Consider the following 15,840-nt stretch of genomic DNA (forward strand, 5'->3'; position numbering starts at 1 on the left):
TTGGCTGTTTTCCCCACACAGTCTTCATTGCGTTTTATCCAAAACAAAAGAGTCTTGATCAAATTATATGAAAAACGCCTAGACATCATTTTAGATCTGTGCTGCATCTAACAGTATACTAATTAAACCCTTTTCAAAAACCGTCTATGCCTTGAAGACACTAATGTGGTGCAAAAATCACTGAACCCAGCTCCAACTTAAAGCTCTTGAGATACAGCATTTCACTTGAGGATGTTTCTTCATGTACAAAATGAACACTAACACAGGTAATACTTTGGAAGGTTGCTCTAAAAAAATTATGACTCCTCAAAAAAAAAAAAAAAAAAAAAAAAAAAGCCCTTGAGGTAAATTAGCACTACAGAATTCAGAGCGAGGAGACGTCTCCAGTTCTTTACAAGGAATAGAAGGAGATATCCACATATTACAGCCTTGCAGCGAATCAGATTTGGAAATACCCACCGCGAAGACCTTGAGCCAGCCGATCTTCCTGCAAATCTCAAGATCGCCCAGTTTTGATTATGAAAGTCTCCGAAAATGTTTACACAGTTGAGTGTTTCCTGTTTCCGCAGTTAATTTTTTTTTTAACGTTTTTTCTTCTTTTGGTTCTTGAAACGGATTTCCTTTATTTGCACCAGTTTCTTTTTCTTAGTGTGCAATTTCTAGAGGTCTCACATGAAGAACTTCACTATCAACTCTGTCTTCATCAAGTCGACGACATCAGAAGTCATGTCATATTTATCACTGGAAAGGCTCCTCTGTAGAACTCTTGTGAGAAGTGTTCTGGAGAAGTTCAAGTGGAAAACTCATTCGGAAGTCGCTTTAGCCCTCCAAATAAATAGTAAGAGCTTCATAAAAACTTCCAACAAAGGAGTTAAAACTACTCTCATTCTTCAGCCCCTAGCCTTTAACAATGTCCCTTCCGAGACAATTCGAAGTTACTTTCAAAAGTAGCAGGTGTTGTTCCCTACCCTTCAGTAAAATGCTACTTCTTGCTCTAATTGTCGGGTCATCATGGAATGCAAACTTCACCGTGGACGTGATTTCAACGTTGGTGCGGATTTGGAGATCTCCAACTCTGTCCTAAATTAGCCGGAACTCAAGTTGAGAGAAGAGGCTGCAGACCCGGGTGATAGGGAAGCGCGTCGGAAAGTGGGATGCCAGGAATGGGATGGTGGCCAAGACGGACACCGAGGTTAGTGCAGGTGGAGAAGTCGGTCCAGGAGCCCAAGTCACAGGTCCGAAGTCCTCAGGAGTGGAAGATCTTTCAACTAAGCCAGAGAGAGGGGCGCACCGCACGGCGTGGACCATAAAGCCCAGGCGAGGGTGATTAGGGTGGGAAACCCCCACGGCATTCCAAAAAAACAGGTTTCTTAGATTCTAGTGCCCGGTGGAAAGGGCACAGTACACTGGCCTGGAGGAAATCACCTGACTTCTTCTCACAAGCGCTGCCTCCCTTGTAAGGGAGACCTTTATCAAAAAGATACCTTAAAGAAGCAACCGCCCCTCTCTTTTTCCTTATTTTCTAATTAGCATCTCACAGAGTAGGGGAAAGAGCTACAACCCAGTCCCCTGCTCGGAACTGCGCCATCCCGGTTCGGCCCTGCTGGGCGCGCGAGCCAAGGCCGCGGGGCACCGGGAGGCCATTTTGCGCGTGCGCTCCTCGCCTCGCGCCGCCCTCGGCTCTGCGGACTCGGATCCCGCCAAATTTGAAAGCGAGATTGTCAGGCCCTAAGGGGCTTGAGGGGCGGGGGAACGACGTCGCTCTCCAAAGTTGGACCCCGTGGCGAGCGGCGGTTACAGCCGGGTGCGCGCCGCCTCCGGAGGTGCTCCCCCTTCCCGCCGAAGCCCTCCACAGCGGCGGGCCGAGGCGCAGCGACGGGTCTCTGTCCCCCGAGCTCAGCGCGGGCAGGAAAACGACCCGCACTCGGGGAGGCAGCGGCTTCGCGGACAGAGCCCACGGGAGCGCGCCCTACCAGGAGCCAGGCCCGATAATCACCTTTCTCTGTCCTCCTCCCTCTTCGAGTCCTATCAATGCCCTTTCTCCTTAAGGAACGAGGTGTCCTTGGAGTTTGGGGTTTTGTTGAATGATTTTAAATAAAATCATTAAGTTATAAAGTGGCCACCCTGAAGGTTCCCGAAAGCGACTTCATGTCTGTGACTGGAAAGGCCTAGGGGAGAGGGTCCTCCCGCTGGGCTCGTTTAATAGAACACACTCGAATCCCCTGGGAAAGAGCCTTGATCGGGTGACAGGGCTGAGGAGGGGTGGCTGCGCGGCGGGAATCTCAAGATCTGGGCAAAGGCTCTTATCTCGGAACGCGAAGGCGACGCCAAAATAGGTCCCCGGACAAGGCGACCCTGGGAGTGCCGACTCCTCCGGCCTGGCAGAGGAGCGGGTGGGCCGAGGCTGGGACATCGCCTCCGAAAGCTGCCGGGACGCGGCGGCTTCCTGCAGAGCCCGCGCCTGCCGGATCCCCAGAGCACAGAGGCTCGGATAAGAGAGCTCCCCGTGCGCCCTAAAACCGGGAGAGGAAGGGACGACTTGGGGAAAGGGATTGGGGAATCAGCGGAGAAGTGAAAGCGGCCTAAAATGGGCGACGGCGGGCGAGTCCTCTTTATCAGTGCAGCAGGCTGCCGGAGCCGCCATTTGGTGGCGGATCTCGGTAGTTCAGTAGCACGTTGTGCTGAACGTCACAACTGGCTTGTCTACGTGGCATCGTCATTTCTTAACCGCGGTTTTACGAAATGCAAATTTCCCCCTGGCCTTCCTCCTCCGCGGGCGTCGACCCCCCCCCTCGGCGCTCCGGGTGGACGGCTCGGGGGCGCGGGTCGTCCCCCGGGTGGTGCAGCCGCCGCGGCCCGAGACCCGGGGAGCGCCGGGGGTCCTTTCTGTGAGGTGCCCTCCCCCGGCTTCTGCCCGCGCCAAAGCCTGATGGAGTCCAGCGCAGACCTAAAGGCGCGCTTGGCACCCCGATTTTTCGAGACTGGGACGACTCTGAGCCAGCAGCTTTTCTCTCCCCCGCGGGGAGAATCTCATTTCCTTGGGGTAGTGGGTGTGACAGGCATTGTCTTTTGGCCCCGCGTGTCCCTTCCCCGGTCTCCCGCCTCACCCCTCTCCGAGGTGAGGAGGGGAAACGGCGAGCTCAGGCCTGGCGGGAAGGAACCGACCCGACGAGAGGCGGCTCCGCAGGGAGGGTCGGTTGGGATCCCGCCCCAGCGCCTCCTGCTCTGCCCGGTCCCCCCGGGGACGGGGAATGCCAGGCATTTCTGTTGAGTGGTAGCAGGGCCGATGTCACCACCTCGGGTGGCCGAAGCTTCGAGGTTTTAATGAAAAGCCCCCGAAGAGTGAGGCGCCCGCCCAGTGGAGAACAAAGGGCCGAGGGGCGAAGGCGAGGCGAGGCCACGCGCGCGGTTCCCTTGGCTCGGCCCGGCTGGGAGTTGGGGGCGCGGGAAGGGCTCACTCTCGGCCTAGAGATGGGAGCCCGCCACCCCCGCCCCGCAGGCGACCGCAGGGATCCCATTCTTGGAGCCCGAGCTGCCATGTTGCCTTCGCGGAGGGCGCCAGTCACTTGACGCTTACAAGACAGCGACGCCCCGAACCCGAGAGCCCTTCGGCCCTCGTTGCCGCACAGCTGCGGTCAAGGCCCGGAGGGGCTGCGGGACGCGGGCGGGAGCGAGAGCCCTGGGGTGGGGCTGGGAGGGCAAGCCGGCGCGGCCGCGGCGCCGCAGCCGTTTCCCTCGCCACCTTCGTTCCAGGGGCTGCGGGGCTGCGCGCTCGGCAGAGGCTCGGTTGCCAGTAGCAACCACACGACGGCGATTCGCAGCCAGGGCCGCCGCCGCAGCCGCTGGTACCTCTGCCTCCTCCTACACCTCGGGCTCGAGCATTTGAAACCCTGGGGGTTGCCTTCGGTGACACCTCTCGCCCCCACCTCCGGTCCTCAGCCTCCAAAATCCTCAGCTCTGCTCAAAAGCCAGCGCCCCCGGCTGGGCCCTGCCCCCACCGCAGACAATAGGGGCGGCTGGGAGCGCACAGTGCGGCGCGCGCCGCGAGCAGCGGGCACCTGAGGCCCCCAAATCCGGGCGCGTCGCTGAGTCCCAGCCCCAGGTGCTCTCTTCGCGGAGTTGATCAGAAATTCTTTTTCAGTGGCCAATTAGAGAGCTTTTCTTGACATCAGCAATAAGGGTGGTGCCAAAGAAAGAAGTCAAACGCCCACTCCCTTTCTAATAACATCGACACAAAGAAGAGATCATGGTTGCGTCTGCGCTTGGTAACAGTGGCTTTCCTCTGGGTTAGAGCCACAGGCGCAAGCACCCGCTGCAATCTTTCTTCTTCGTCTACCACGAATATTTTGCATGAAATCCAGAATGTAACCATTTGCGTTGGCTTAACTGTTGCATCTGGATACTAGTTTTCATTAGTGGATGGAACACTTTTTTTTTTATCTCCATTTCATTGAATGATCCGCATCAACCCTTGGCAGTATGGACTGCGTGGTTTGAAACATAAAGAAAACGACTGGCATTAACCCTTGAGGGATCTACTTTTTCTGTGGCTCTAGGACACCAATTTAACATTTTATAACAAGAGAACTCTTGTTAATGTTTTAAGCAGGTTTTATTGAAGAAAAGTCCTTAAAGTATCCAGCTAAGTCTTTTATTTAGCTACTAGGATAACTCTGGAAATATGTGCATTGCCAAGTTTCTTCCCTCTTAATAATTGTCCCGGCTTTGAATAGCCGTTGTTAGCTGAGTGGTCTTAATGGGTTAAAATTTCTTGTAAATCACAAATGTGCTGAAATTTCCAAGTTTAAAGCTCCCTGAGGATAAGCACCTGCCTTATTCATCTTTGTAAGCTTTAGAGTCCTTTGAACATAACAAATATTTGTTTGACTTCCAGGGAATTTCAGAAGTCTCAACAACTCTTATTAGGAAAAGACCCTAGCTTACTGATAACTAGCACAAAGCTTGGATATCTTTAATGAACTTAATGAAAAGCTAAACAATTTCCAAGCTGGTAGCATTATCAGATACTCTCATTAATGAGTGTTTTACTTCATTATATTTCAAATACCATATACTGTATGTTAAAATATCTGACAGATGTTTCCAGGATTCTAAGGAGAATGATAAATTGTACATAAGAACTTGAAACTGCTAATTTCTCATCTAGTGTCTGAAAATTTGGTTGAATAGCCACAAGTAAGGTGCAATTTTAAAGTGCTTTCATACTTTCTTATAGCACAGACATGGCATTAACTGTCTTTACAGCTGGACAGGAATGCTTAAGGATCTAGCGTTGGATATTGCAAATCTATTAAGACCTTGGAATATCCTCTTTAATTTAAATAAGCTCTAAGCATACTGAAAATAGTATGTTTCACTCACAAGTGATGGTAAACTCAAATTATTGCCTCCTGAAATGACTCTTAGATATATTATTAAAAGAGGTTCACCTTTAAGCTTCACGAAATATCAAGTTCATTAAATAAGACAGTTTACCTAAAAGAAGAAAGCACTGCTTGGTTCCTAGAGGGAGCATAACGACCTGTAGCTTGCCAAACCACCCCCATCACCATCTTAAAAATAGGAAAGCAAGGCTTTAGTGAAAAGTTCCTTTCTACGGTCTTTCAAGAAAGAAAAGCTCCAACAACTTGCTTTGGACCAAGTTAAAGAGATTATCTCCCTTTTTCATTACGACTGTCTTTCAATGAATTGAAGGATAAGATCAAAGTGCATTCATATTCATGTGAATTATCGCTATTGACTTGAATAATGATGGATTTCATTGTTTTATTTAAACTGAAACCAGGAACGCTGCTGCTTTTGAGGCTACACCCCTAAGGCTGTAGAATTTCTTCTCTGAGGACTCAAAAGCCAAGCAATTAGGTCTGACAACCACGTCATTTCCATAATGTACTTCCATACAGAGGACTTTTTATTGGAATCGGTTACATTTCTATAGAATCTTATTACCACTCAATTTTTGACTTCTTTCCAGCCTTCTCAACAAAACTCCTAAGTTCGGCAAGTACACTTTCAAAAAACTTATGAGTAAATTGTACTGAGAAGATACAGTGATATTTCAGAAGCTTTTATTAATAGCTGTTCATGAATCAGACAAATTAGTGTTATCAGTAATTACCTCAGGAGAGTGTTTTTGTTTTGAACATGATACATTACAGGTTTTCTAGGGTAAACTGAAGAACTCAGTTACAGTAAGCTTGGGAAAATGTGTTTACCAGCTGTTTCTTTCTAAATATGCCTCATGACAGTTTTCTTAAGACATTTTCATTTGGGTTTTTCTCAAACTGTCCCATCATTTTCTAAGGAGATGGAAGTTACTAGATTCAGTGGAACTCCCCTCACTTTCACCAAGTGATCACTCTGCTCAAATAATTCTTATTGAAATGCTTATCAGTTTGGATAACACTTTTTAGGAAATTCATGACAATAAAGTAAGCTTGTCATTCAATTCTGCAAGCAACCTTTAAAATAGACTTAGGAAACTGCATTTTCCTGAACTTTAATATACACAATTTATATAGCCTCTCTAAACCTAAAAAGAGACTCTAGTGCAACAAAAGTCTATTATCATGGTCTGTAGTGGGTTCTGGGAATATCCTTTCCCAGGAAGAGAACTGATTCAGTTACTTGGTTTCTTTCTTAAACTTTTGCCATACATTTAAGGCATTATACATAAACCACATTTTTAAAAAATTCAATGTTTTTCTATTCAATTGGGCTACAAGAGATCTCTATTTTCATTTACCCATTGTGTGTTTTTAGTATTGCAAGACACTCTTTAAGCCAGGAATTTATTAGTAAATTGTTTCTCTTTGGGAAATGACCATATACATATTGAAATTACTTGCATACGTCCAGTTTTGCTTGTAAATTTCCAAGACTGTTACCCTTGACTTATAAGTAAAATAAGCAATTGCATATTATTTCACCAGGGCAAAAAAAAAAAAAAAAAAAAAAAAAAAAAAAGCATTCTTTGAATAAAAAGCATTTCTTTATAATTCAATTCCTTAAGACCAGATTTGTCTTAGTTTTGGGAAAATTATTAGTATTTTCTTCATATAAGTTGTTAATCTTTTATATTGTTCACATAGGAACTTTTATTTTTTCACTGTAAAAAAATTAGGTAATATTGGAGTAGGAGGTAAAGTAATCCAGCTTTAGCAATATTTAGATGTTTTCTCTGAAATGTCAAAAAGCAAGGGTTCAAACTGTAGTGCAAGCATCTCCTCTGAAAGAATGAGAGATGTAGTGCCGCCGTGTTCTCGAATTTAGCCTACGTTTTAGCGGAGCTCACTCTCCGCTCAGATCATCTCTAGGGGAGAAACGGACAGATAGAGTGGTTAAACTGGAGACACTTTTTTTTTTTTCAAAGGTTTCAGAAACCTTGAAAACCATCCCTCGGTACTTTTGCAGTTATTTCCAGGAGTCAGAACATACAGTCCATTATTCTTCAGAGTAACCAATGCACAAGACATTTTGGCTTGGGACTTGATATCGCGAAATGACGTCAAAAAATTAAAAAAAAAAAAATCGAGGCTCGCACATGCGCAATGAGGTGCAGCTGCTTTTTATTTTTTGTCTATATCAGCTATTGGCTCCTATCCCGCCTCTGGGATCCGGCCTCCGCCGCGGGGTCCTAGGGGACCCGCCGGTGTAAGGCGGTGCCGCACCCCACTCCAGCAAGAGAGAGCCCGAAGCCCTTCCCCACCTTTCCCGGCCAGGGCGCTCTTCTAAGTCCCGGGCGCGGACAGCCGGGACGAAGTAGGCCGACCGGTGCGGCAGCAGCGAGTTTTCTGGCAGCGCCACCGCCGCGGGGCCTGGGTCCCCGGGTTCAGGTCTCCGCCAGCTCCGGGCTCGCCCCCGCGAGTTGGCCGCACCGTTCCCCCGCCCGCGGGGCAGCCGCCCCTCCGGGAGGCTCCGGCACGGACCTCCGCCCCGGCCCCCGCGCGGCAGTGCGGCTGCAGCTAGAGGCCCAGCCCGGGAAGCAAAGCGAAAGGACAGAGGCCTCCTTCCTCGCCAGCTGCCCGCCGCGCCTTTCCCAGCCCAGGCCGGGAGAATCGGTGCCTGCCCCCTCTACCGCCCGTACCTCGGCCGCCGCGGCCGGGTCCGCGCCAGGAGGCCCCGCGGGAGGGAACCCCCGACCCGGCCCGCTAGGCGCTTCCGCACTCGCGCCCTGGGGCCGCGCGCCTCCGCCCCTTCCTCCCGCGACACCCACGAGGCCCCCGCCCGCGCTCCGGGCCGGCTCCCAGCGCCGCCTCCCCCGTTAGAAACTTCGCAGACACAGCGAGGCTGCTCGTTGGAGTTGGAGAAACTTGGGAAGAATGCAAAAAGCCAAAGAAGCCGGGGAGGACCACGTTTTTCCCTTGCCGTCGCCCCGACACTCCTGTCCACATTGGACGCGGCTGCCTGCCAGCGCCGGGGAGCGCGGACCCGGTGGACACTCCGCTTGGGGACCCGCCAGCATCCGGCTTCGGCTTGGGGCGGGCGGCCAGCCGCGGCGCAATCCTCGCGGGTCCCGCGTCTGGGGAATGCGTGGCCCGGACGCGGGCTTGGTGGGCTCTCTAGAGTCGTTTCTTATGTGGCACTTTCCATCTTTGCTGTGTCTTGCACTGATTGAAGGGTGGAGAGGATAGTACGGACCTTCTGTGACACAAGTCCAACAACGCCAACATTTTAAAGGGGTGGGAGGTATTGAGAGGGAGGGCTGACCGGCATCTGGAGCAGGGCGCTTAGTGTTTTCCAGCTCGTTATGCAGGCTTTGGTCAGTTTTGAATTACCTAAAACGCACCCAAGTCTAAACGGAAGATATTTATATCACACTCACACATCAAGCTCCAATAATTTGTTTTTAGGAATGTCACCATTGCCTTAGAAAACGGCATGCTGCATTTCGGACTTAACATTGAAAGCACCCATTTTTAGTATTAATCACTTTGCACTACCTGGTGCCTTTTGGGGAAGCAAAATTATTCGTGTATGGAATCCCCCTAATCACGGATTTCTTTGAAAGTGGAAAAGATTAGTTCCATCTCTTCATCCTCTGAATTACTGGAAAGGAAGACAGGTACAGGTATATATTGAGGAATTTGGGGCCAGTTAAACCACTGTCATCTTGACATTGACCTTAACGCTAAAAAGAAAAACTTTAAAATGCAAAGAGTTGACTTTAAAGGTTTGAAAAGCCAAGAATAGGGAGTAAGGCATCAACACAAAACATGCATAGAAATGTTAATCTTCCCTTCCCGGATGCAAGTGTACAAATCTCTTCTGCTCTGCTGACAAACTTGATGAAATAACTGGATGGTCGGCTCAGACCTAAAATCCTGACATTATTTCCCAAAATAGGCGCGATGCACCATTTAAGACAGTCATATTTACTTTCATCATTATAGGTAATATTTCTGTTCCACTAACTTGGTTATGGACTAAGTAATGCCTTTATTTTTAATTCCTGTATGTAACTATGGAGTTATTTTAGTTATTTTAAATTTAGTGTTTGCAAAATGATTAATGTAGTCTCATAACTTCAGTAATTACATGCAATTGCCAGTTGAATGCCTTCTTAAATGCTAACAATGATTTTGGGGAAAATATTTTAGGGGAGGGAAATTTCATAGCTGCACAGAACTCAGTTAATTTTTATTAAAAACAAGAAGCCTTTTATTATTTAAATGATGTTTTAGATATGCTCACTTCTTCGCCTACTTTACTATAAGTCCCTCATCTTTGCCCCCAAAACACTAATAGCAGTTAGAGCAATTACAGCCCTTAAAATAGTGGCAGACTGCAGTACATGCCCATTGAATGAATGCAGGCTGTGGTATATGCTGGTAGAATGAAGTGATGTCTACCTCCTACTAGACTTCATGTCCTGGAAGAAAGGCACATTCTTTTATTAGCAAGGTGTTTGACACACATTGATAATGAATGTATGTTAGGCTTGATGAAGAATATATATAAACACTTGATTCAACTCAATGACAGTTTTAAAATGTAGATGTTAATATCTAATTAGCATATATAAATGTTTAAATTTTAAAATTCAGCTAGGAACTGAGGAAAAAATACATGGATGGTAAAATTAGCAAAGCTTTTAGGCATGTGTAGCATATATTCCCACGATAGTGGGATTTTCTGAATTCTCAAAGGAGATATGCAAAGAGAACAGGATTTTAAAACTGGCTTTATTTTGTCATTTTCAGTCTCATTTTCATAAAGGAAGAATTATTTGAAAAAGTGATTTTGAAGTTACATATTATGATGAGCTTTTTACAAAAGTAGCCAAAGGCTTCCAAACAAACCTATCATGGAAACACTTTTTTTTGCAAGTTGTTCAGCTAATGGTTCATTCTCAATCAAATGTATACTCTTATGTGCCAGTTGCATTGTATATCTCTAAAGTCAGCTGGTACTTTAAGAACAGTAATCTTCCTGTAATACTTTTTAAAATACCGAAGTATCCCTTTGAATTGTTTTCTTTTTCATTGCTTAACTGTTAGTTTAGAAGTGTGTATGTGATCATGGGACATTCATTTAACTTTAGAAAACAGAATAGTATTTTGTTTTAGAGTCAGTACATTGAAAAATGGGTCAGAAAATACAGATTGTTTTCTTATCAGTAAAAGTAATCTGCCATATTTTATGCTTGAATTACTGATAATTTCACTTATATGCATATTATAAACACTCTGTGTTACATACATTTCTCCATTTAGTTTTTAAGATTTTTTAAGAAGGAAACTAGAATAAAGAGCAAAGATCTAGCTTCTTTAATATGTCCAATTTCAGATATGAAGTAGGCATCCTATATTATGTTTTATCAGGAACAATACAATTTAACTTAAATATATTGTTAATAACAGATACTCAGACTCTAATTTACATAGCTTTTGAACGTATGTTTTCAAAGAACTTAGTAGCATCCCATACTGTGTTATGTTTATAGGTTTAGACTTCTCCCTCTATTGAGCTCTTAACACTTTTAAAATAGAAAGCAAAGAGTAAAGCAATTGCTAAAAATGGCAGTTGGCGTAGCTTAAGAGTTAGAATTGTTTGTTTAAGGACTGAAACCAAATATAAAAACTTTTAGTTTTAAGGGGATTCTTTTTTTCATCATTCAACAAGGAACTGAAAATTACAAGGCTTATTTGCAATCTTAATTATTTACTCAACTGTTTCCTCCCGTGTCTCTAAATGGGAACGCACAACTTTAATTTTAAAGGACATATTCCCATAGGGAAATATAGATATCACTGTAAAACTTACGACTTTGAGTTAAGTAAAAAGATTATGGCCATCACTGGCTTTTGAGCTGCAGAAGCAGAAGACATGTACCTGCTCTTTGCGGGTATTAGGGACCCGACTAAACACACTTATTCTTCTCTCTGATTGCTGGTCAATTCCCCAACTATTTGGAGCTCCACAAAATATCAGGACTTCATCAAAGAGCTCAGGTCAGGGTGAGATCTCAAAGATTATTATAGAGGACTCATTCCAAATATAGAACCAGCTAAGTTTGCATGCCCCCTTCTGTTGAAGAAGTATCAAGGGGTTTCCTGTCTTGGCACTACTTAGCAGCATCTGCGGCTATGTATCCACTTGACATCTGGTGAAATTGTAGTTTCTGATGGAGGAACATTTAAAGTTGACAACTGTCATTGAAACAACTGGCATATAGTTTTCAGAGACAAGCTAGAAACCAGTGATAGACTAAGTACTTCAATTTTGTTAAAAGACACTGGGTAGAGGGTTCAAGTTAAGTAAGATAGGGAAGTCTGGTTTTCCAGGTAAAGGTTCTCTCTCCTTTTCTGTTGGAGATGTCATTCATCAACATAACGAAGCCTAAATTTAAAAGACTAAGACCAAATGTTTACAAATCACATAAAAGTGAGGAAACAGCAAAATTAGTAGTCATAAGGAGAAAGCCAGGGAAGACAGGACATTTATCACATCCTTTCCTCATCTGCTTTCTTCATTGAGTCTCTGAGTGCTCTTTAAATGCATTAGTATTGTGTAATTAAGTGCATGAACATAGTTCTCATGCTCCTCCAGGAATCTTGAAACCAGGAATGCCAGGTATATAACAGCGGGTTACAAAGGAAAACACCGATTCATAAATCAGTGTTTTACTGTCAGTGCAGTGTTAAATGTCAATGCATCTTAAGTTTTGCATTGACATTCTTGTTTTGATCGGATTCTACAATGTCACGTGTGAGATTTCTCGGGACCGTCGAAGCTCAGACGACTCCAGGGCTGCAGTTTACTCGTCTGGCCGCACTCGAACCAGGCTCTCTTGGCGCGTGGGGCTCTCCCGGCGCTCGGTCCCGACCCATGCCGCAGTCAGAACACCTCGCCGATCTGGGGTCGCTTTGTAAAGAGCTCCGACCTCCAGGCGGTGGAGGGACACTCGACGGCGCGCGACGTCCCAGCGGTTCCGCGAGCCTGGCGCGCTGAGAGTCCCTGCAGTCCGAGTCCTCGAGCTCGGGCGTCTTAGCGTTGCGCCCCGCGCAGTGAGCACAGGCACCGCGGCCATGACGTCACGCCCGGGACTGGCCGTTGCCGCAAGACGGCCGCATTCCGGTTCCGGTAGGTTGCCCGGGAGACGCTAGTACACAGAGAAGAGGCTCCCGTCGGAGGCCGAGTCGTCGCCAAGATTGCCCTCTGGGCTGACTCGCAGGCTGAGCTGCTTCCCCGCAGAGCTCAAGGAGGGGAGACCGTGGCGGGGGCGTCATGAGTCAGAGGCAGGTGCTGCAAGGTAGGGCCGGGGTGGGCAGGCGCCTTGACGGGCTGGCAGCTAGGAAACCCGGGTGCGGCGGGGTCCACCGACTCTCTCTCCCGCAGTGTTTGAGCAATATCAGAAGGCCAGGACCCAGTTCGTGCAGATGGTGGCGGAGCTGGCGACCAGACCCCAAAACATCGAGACGCTGCAGAACGCGGGTGAGCCTGGAGCCCGAACCCGCGTCGCCCCCTATCACCGGCCTCGCCCTGCGCATGGAGTCCCCGACGCCTCCGCCCCGCTCCCCTGCCCGTGGAGCTCTTGGGGGAGCCGCAGGGTGGGAACGGGAGTTCGCAAAAGCATCCATTCTTTTCTGCGGGTCTTTGGGGTTCAGGCCGAGAGGGTGAAGCTTCCAGATGGGTGTGGGAGGTACCCGATGTCACTATTTCCATCTTCATTGCACACAGGCAAGTGTCAGGTTGAAAGTCGAGGCCCTAGGAATTGCCTGGAAGTCATTTTACGTGAATGGGACTCTACCCTAATGAGACCCATTATATCCAAGTGCCATTTTGCGTGTCACCCTGCCTTTGATCACCTTCGACTTCCTCACCGCAAAGCAATTCCAGTGGTTTACACGTGATTTCTCGTCTTGCTTTAGTGAAAAAGGAATGATATGCTTAAATTTTTTCTAAGAAATTCAAAGTAGACAGAGATCAGACTTTGCGAAATCCTTGTGGCGCGTTCATTGTAGTCCTCAGTCCGAACTCTTGCAGATGTGAGAGGGGGAGAGAGGGAGAGATCTTCTTATCTCATAACACAAACTGATAAGAGAAAGATGGTTCTTCTTCTTCTTTTTTTTTTTTGGATGATTCTACCATCATCTGAACTGTAAGGTAGCATTTTATCACTACTGTGTCATGAGAAATCTTCAGTTTATAGGATGTGATCTTTAACACATAATTTTAAAAATTAAGAACATATTGATATTAAGAATACTTAAGGTGTAATGATTACTCTGGGTTTCTTTGAGGGGAATTACTACTGCACCTATGTGATACTTCGTTTTGTCACTAGGATTTTTGACATTCATTCCTTGTGTGTTTTTATTGGGGGGCATGTATTTACAATAAAGTGTATTTTATAATCTAAAAGCATTTTAGTTTGAGATAATTGTAGATTCACAACTGTGAGGGATAATACAGAGTGATCCCGTGTACCCTTTACTCAATTGCCCACAATGGTAACATTTTTCAAAACTGTAGTGCAATATCACAAGGAGGACATTGACATTGATAAAAATTCATTGATCTGATTTAGGTTTCCTCCTTTTAATTGTTCGTGTGTGTGTGTGTTTTGTCCTATAGAATTTTATTCCATATGTATCCACCACCAGCACAGTCAAGATACAGAACACTTTCATAATCACAAGGATCCTCTCTGTTGCTCTTTTATAGCCACACACACCTCCTGCTGTCCCTAACCCTGGGCAAACACTAATCTGTTCTCCATTTCTAAAATTTTGTCATTTCAGAATTGATAATCCTTTGTTCTATAGTTGTTTTATATGGGTTAATTTTCTGTATTCTGTGTGTATGTGTGTGCACTCGTACTCCTCAAGGTACCCAGAACAATACCGGGCACACAGTATTTCATGTACACAGACTAACACAGACTAAGGTATTAGAATATGTTACATTTTAGAAGTGCATTTAAAAGTACATTTTAAAGTGTAAACTTTTAAAGTTTTTTCTCTCAGTCACTCTCAATGGCCTTTGTGAATGGACACTTACTACTTAACAAAGATTTACTTTCTGGACAATATGAATAGGGCCAAACTAAAACTTCAAAATAGCAAAATAATTGCTATTATTTTTAAATTTTAATACTGAGATATTAAAGTATACGTTTAAGATATGGAGTATAATGTTTTAGTTAGTAGTGACAGGTTAGCTCCTCCCATAAGAGTGCAATGTAGAGTTCACAATGGAATTTAATCCAAACTGACAGTGTAAGTGGCTTAGATATAAGATTCTACACTTATGGTCTGGCTTAGGAAAGACAAATATGAAAGGAATATAACTTTATGTTTTGAAATTCTCTGCACTTGACTAATATCTGGGTAGCATGCTAAAATGTTTCTTTTCCTGAGGAACTTACTTTTAACATATTTCATGTTATCTAGATTCAATTCAAGCATTCCTTTAGCAATTTTAGAGACAATGAATATTTCAATGTATTTATTCTTTTGATTAAAAAATAACCTGTAAGCTTTGTTATGAAAACTTTTCTTTCTTTCTTTTTTTTTTTCTTTGAGACAGAGTCTTGCTCTGTTGCCAGGCTGGAGTGCAGTGGCATGATCTCGGCTCACTACAACCTCCACCTCCCAGGTTCAAGCGATTTTCCTGCCTCAGCCTCCTGAGTAGCTGGGACCACAGGTGCGCACCACTACGCCCAGCTAATTTTTGTATTTTTAGTAGAGACAGGGTTTCACCATGTTGGCCAGGATGGTCTCGATCTCTTGACCTCATGATCCACCCACCTTGGTCTCCCAAAGTGCTGGGATTACAGGCGTGAGCCACCTTGCCCGGCCAGGCCAGTTTTCTTTCTTAATAGTCAACCATTCAAATGATTTTGTTCTTTTAAAAAATTACAATGGATTTAAAAGTGCTTTAGAATGAGCCTCAGTATGTATAAATCAATTCTACATTGTGATCAACCATTTTTTCAGTCAAATGCCTTCATTTTGGTAGCTTAAGATACCAATGCATTTTACTCCTGACTTTGACATACTGTCTACATATCTAGGAAGATTTTGTTTGTTTTCTCACTTTTCCCTCCAATATGCTAAGTAAATATATATCATGGATCCAAGATAATATAAAAAATATTTTCCATATAGGCATCATGATCAAACCAGTAATTCCCTCATTAAGAATATTTCAAATTATTCTATGTGAAAGGAATATTAAAGGTGAAAATTGTCAGTGGAGTATTTATTTCAAGTCTCTGATCTTTTTTATTGTGTTTTTGATATGCTAATAAGAGAATTTGCCTTATTAAATATGTCCAAAGTAATTGCCAAAGCAGACAAAGTATGTTGCAAG

The 15,840-nt window shown here is 45.3% G+C and overlaps 1 protein-coding gene across 2 annotated transcripts in view; it reads left to right on the top strand.

Annotated features, from left to right (window-relative positions):
* Window positions 1-12,627: 12,627 nt before the first annotated feature.
* Window positions 12,628-15,840, top strand: part of SPAG6 (sperm associated antigen 6) — a 65,990-nt gene continuing 62,777 nt past the window's right edge. For both annotated transcript variants that reach the window (XM_001097347.5, XM_001097245.5), the window contains exons 1-2: window positions 12,628-12,775; window positions 12,862-12,957. In XM_001097347.5, coding sequence (XP_001097347.1) covers window positions 12,751-12,775; window positions 12,862-12,957 — 121 coding nt within the window. In that variant the 5' untranslated portion in view covers window positions 12,628-12,750. The remainder of the gene's footprint in view (window positions 12,776-12,861; window positions 12,958-15,840) is intronic.

This window comes from Macaca mulatta, chromosome 9 (assembly GCF_049350105.2).
Source record: "Macaca mulatta isolate MMU2019108-1 chromosome 9, T2T-MMU8v2.0, whole genome shotgun sequence".
Taxonomy (NCBI): Eukaryota; Metazoa; Chordata; class Mammalia; order Primates; family Cercopithecidae; genus Macaca; species Macaca mulatta.